The sequence below is a fragment of the Cariama cristata genome, unplaced genomic scaffold (genome assembly GCF_000690535.1).
Source record: "Cariama cristata isolate BGI_N322 unplaced genomic scaffold, ASM69053v1 scaffold16405, whole genome shotgun sequence".
NCBI lineage: Eukaryota > Metazoa > Chordata > Aves > Cariamiformes > Cariamidae > Cariama > Cariama cristata.
The window spans coordinates 912-4,495 of record NW_009615923.1 but is presented as its reverse complement, the minus strand read 5'-3'; the positions used below and the strand labels follow the sequence as shown (position 1 = coordinate 4,495).

The 3,584-nt window shown below is 43.0% G+C and overlaps 1 protein-coding gene across 1 annotated transcript in view; it reads left to right on the top strand.

Annotated features, from left to right (window-relative positions):
• Positions 1–1,785, top strand: part of LOC104161517 (tripartite motif-containing protein 67) — a gene marked incomplete at its 5' end in the record, with an annotated part of 19,521 nt that extends 17,736 nt beyond the window's left edge. Inside the window, 2 exons of the mRNA XM_009699990.1 lie at positions 278–416; positions 1,478–1,785. Coding sequence (XP_009698292.1) covers positions 278–416; positions 1,478–1,785 — 447 coding nt within the window. The remainder of the gene's footprint in view (positions 1–277; positions 417–1,477) is intronic.
• Between the last annotated feature and the right edge of the window lie 1,799 nt (positions 1,786–3,584).

The window sequence follows — 3,584 nt, the reverse complement described above, 5'->3', positions numbered from 1 at the left end:
AAGAGGATAAAAATTAAGATCTTTCTGTGTTGCCCTTTATTGCTGTACCCTTCCAGCTTCATCTTCACCTTAGTGTCTTCACTGCTAACCATCCTTGATGTCTCCAGTGCTGTGACTGTCCATGTTATAACAGCCTAACTTCTATATCCTGGGAAGCAATGAGAAGCTGTTCTCTTGTGGTTTATATTTAGAAGTTTTAACATGTGATCACAAGGCACAGAGAAACAGTTAAACTATGTCCCTCTTTCTTGCCCTCCTTTTTTTTTGGAATGATTAGGAAGTATACGTTGGCAAGGAGACACTCTGCACCATCGATGGCCTTCATTTCAACAGTACCTATAATGCAAGAGTCAAAGCTTTCAACTCATCGGGAGTTGGTCCTTACAGCAAGACAGTTATTTTACAGACGTCGGATGGTGAGTTGGGTTTTTGCCAGTTTCTAAGTGAAAAGTTGCAGGTCTCAGCAGCAGGACACTTGCATCCCTTTATACCCGCTAATATCTTTGCCACTTCCTGGCACGGAGATTTTGGATCACCTGAGCAGAGAGGCCAGGAACTGAGTGTGCACAGGGGTTCTCCTCCTAGCGCTTTTGGGGATTTTCCGTTATCAGTAACACTTTAGGTTTCAAATCATGCAATTTTATTTGGCTGTAGAATCTGAGGGTCTAACTAGGATTCTTATTTGCTTTAGCATACAGAAGCAGTTATGCAACACACAGGATATTTTTGTGCCACTCTGTCTCCACTTCTCCATGTTTCTTTGGAATTTGCCTTTTTCTTCACTGCTGCTTCAATTTCACAGCAAAGTTTGATAATACAGAGGTGGGAATTCATGCTTGTTCCTCTGTAATTATACTTGACATCCATACGGGCATTACAAGAAGTTCATCTTTGTTAATGATACAGTAATGAATTGAGAAGTACATGCTATTATCACTTCCACTTTTATGCTATGTTGCCAAAACAGGCCAGTATAAAATATTTATACTTTAAGAGCTTTTTCTGTTTGATTTGGTTTTTTTTTTTTTTGACTTTTTTTTTTCCCCTCCTTTGATAAACTAGTGGAGTCAGTCCTAACCGGCAGAGACACAGTGGAACTCCATTTCCATTAAAGGCGATCCTGAACCAATTCACCTATGATGTGAGCAGTTTCCTTAGCATGGAGAAGCCTTTGTCTCCTCAATGACTTTCTTCTTACTGTGTAAGAACAGAGAGTCACTGCCCTTAGCAGCTTACGTTCAGAGGAACAAGCACAGATAAGATAAGGCACTTCTGAGCTGAAAAACAGCAGGGTATTGGCTCAAAGCAATCTTATGTAGCTGCCTACAGTAATGAGAAAAGATTGTCTTTATTACCTGAAAGTGCAGTGGGATCTTTAGGAAGGCAGAATCTCATCCTCCTAATTGAAGTAAAGCAGACGACACTTGAACGCGGCCCGTTTTGCCATAATCCTGCCTTTCCTTTTCCCCTTCCACAGTGGCATGGTTCGCCTTTGATCCCTCCTCAGCTCACAGAGACATCGTGCTGTCAAATGACAACCAGACTGCCACCTGCAACAGCTACGATGACCGGGTTGTTCTTGGCACAGCAGCCTTCTCCAAGGGCGTGCATTACTGGGAACTGCATGTGGACCGGTATGACAACCATCCGGATCCAGCCTTTGGTATTGCCAGGATTAATGTCGTCAAGGACATGATGCTAGGCAAGGACGACAAGGCATGGGCCATGTACGTTGACAACAACCGCAGCTGGTTCATGCATTGCAATTCTCACACCAATCGGTAAGTGCCACTTGCATGCTTTTCTCATTACTGATTGTTTTTTCTGCTTTGCATCAGAGGAATGGGTCTCAGCAAGGCATCTAGTCCATCTCCCTGCTACACGGGTTATTTTATTCCTTCTTAAAAATCAGTAGTGACAGAGAGATTGCACCTTATCTCTGTTAGTGTTTGTAATCCTCATTCTTAGCAGTTTTTTCCTGAAATCTAGTCTAAATCCCCCCTGCTGTGATTTAAGCCCATCATTGCACCTCCCACCCACGATGTCAGCAGGCAGGAGTGCAGCGCACTGGGATGTAGGATTTCTCTCTCATTGCTGGAGGAGCAAAGTGGTTGATTCTCTTCCTTAGGAGGAATCTTGGCTCCAGGGTTGCACAATAATTAGGCAAAGCACTGGCGATGACCTGTCCAAAATGCAGGTGTTTATTGCCATCCTGAAAGCTGATTGAAGGTAATGCTGTAGGTCACACCTAGGGTGATCCAGATGGAAGGGGCTGTTTGGCAGTGAGGGCTAAGTGGTAGCTTCCATACAACTGAGCTATTGTACTGAAGAGCTTTGGATAGTGTCTTAACTAGTACAACCAACTTACACAAAGGAGGATTTCAGAATGCCCCTGAGCCATTGTTACCCAGCCCCTCTTTCTCCCACTGCTCAGAGGCTCTGTGTGGTCTATGCAACAGAGCGGTAAGGAGACATGTTCTAACTGAAACTATGTCCAGGGATGGATCACACAGAGACAACGAGTGTCAGCATAGATCCAGTGTTGTGCCGACACAGTTGCATGGTTTTCAGTGCTCATGATAGTTATCTCTGCCTAGTGCTGGCTGTGTTTCCTAGTGCTGGACTGTGTAGAAGAGACATGGTTGACTTTGCTTGAAGTTCCCTGAGGTGTCACCAGAGCAGAACTGCGCTGCGCTCTCTCCGTGCCCCATGAGAGGGACAGCCCTGGATGGAGGTCAGCTGGATACCGTGGGAACTGAGACCCTTGAGAAGATCCCCACTGAAGAGTGTGATTCAGGCTTCTAAGTCCCTTGCTTATTTTGGAAAATGGTGTATTTGTATACCTACTCTATCACAATGGGAGACTGGTGTACAAATAAAGTGGCTGACCAAGGATATGTAGCAGGGCTGTGGCAGAGCTGGAATCAATTTTGATTTATTTTTCTACTGACTGTCCCAGCAGGTCTTCCACACTCATTAGCTTAAATGTTTTTTCTGTTATACCAAATGATTAAAAGAAAGGCTTGTAGTGATTTTTTAAAATGCTCAAATACAGGTATTATCTCCTTAAAGAGATAAGTTCATGCCAACATGCACTGTATCCTAAAGCTGGTTGTAATGTCTCCTGTTGAAGAGTCATTTATACTCTAAAGCATTCCTGTGTTTTAGTAAGTATACTGCAATTGGTGGGCATTTTTGTTTGAAGCACAATTTGATTTTGCGGTTCATTACAGACCGGTGGAAGTACCTTATAACTGGATCAAAAACTCTCTGAAGTCAGTTGGAATATCTTTCATGGCTCTAAAGACCTTAGATCATGTCTTAAGACAATATAGAATAAAATAACATCAGTATAATAAATATATCAAAAGGTCCTCTGTCCGTTTAACATCTTGATTCGATTTAGGGCGGAAGTAATGTTAAGCTGTATTAATTTTAATGCTCTGTGAAACAGCTTATGTTTTCTGGGAAAAAAACTGGCAACCATTCTGTGTACTACTGTCCCAGAAACCTATTTTATGGATTTGGTCCTCTGCATGCTCCTCCCAGCACGCAACGCACGAGCTAAGCGAAAGCTTTTTTTT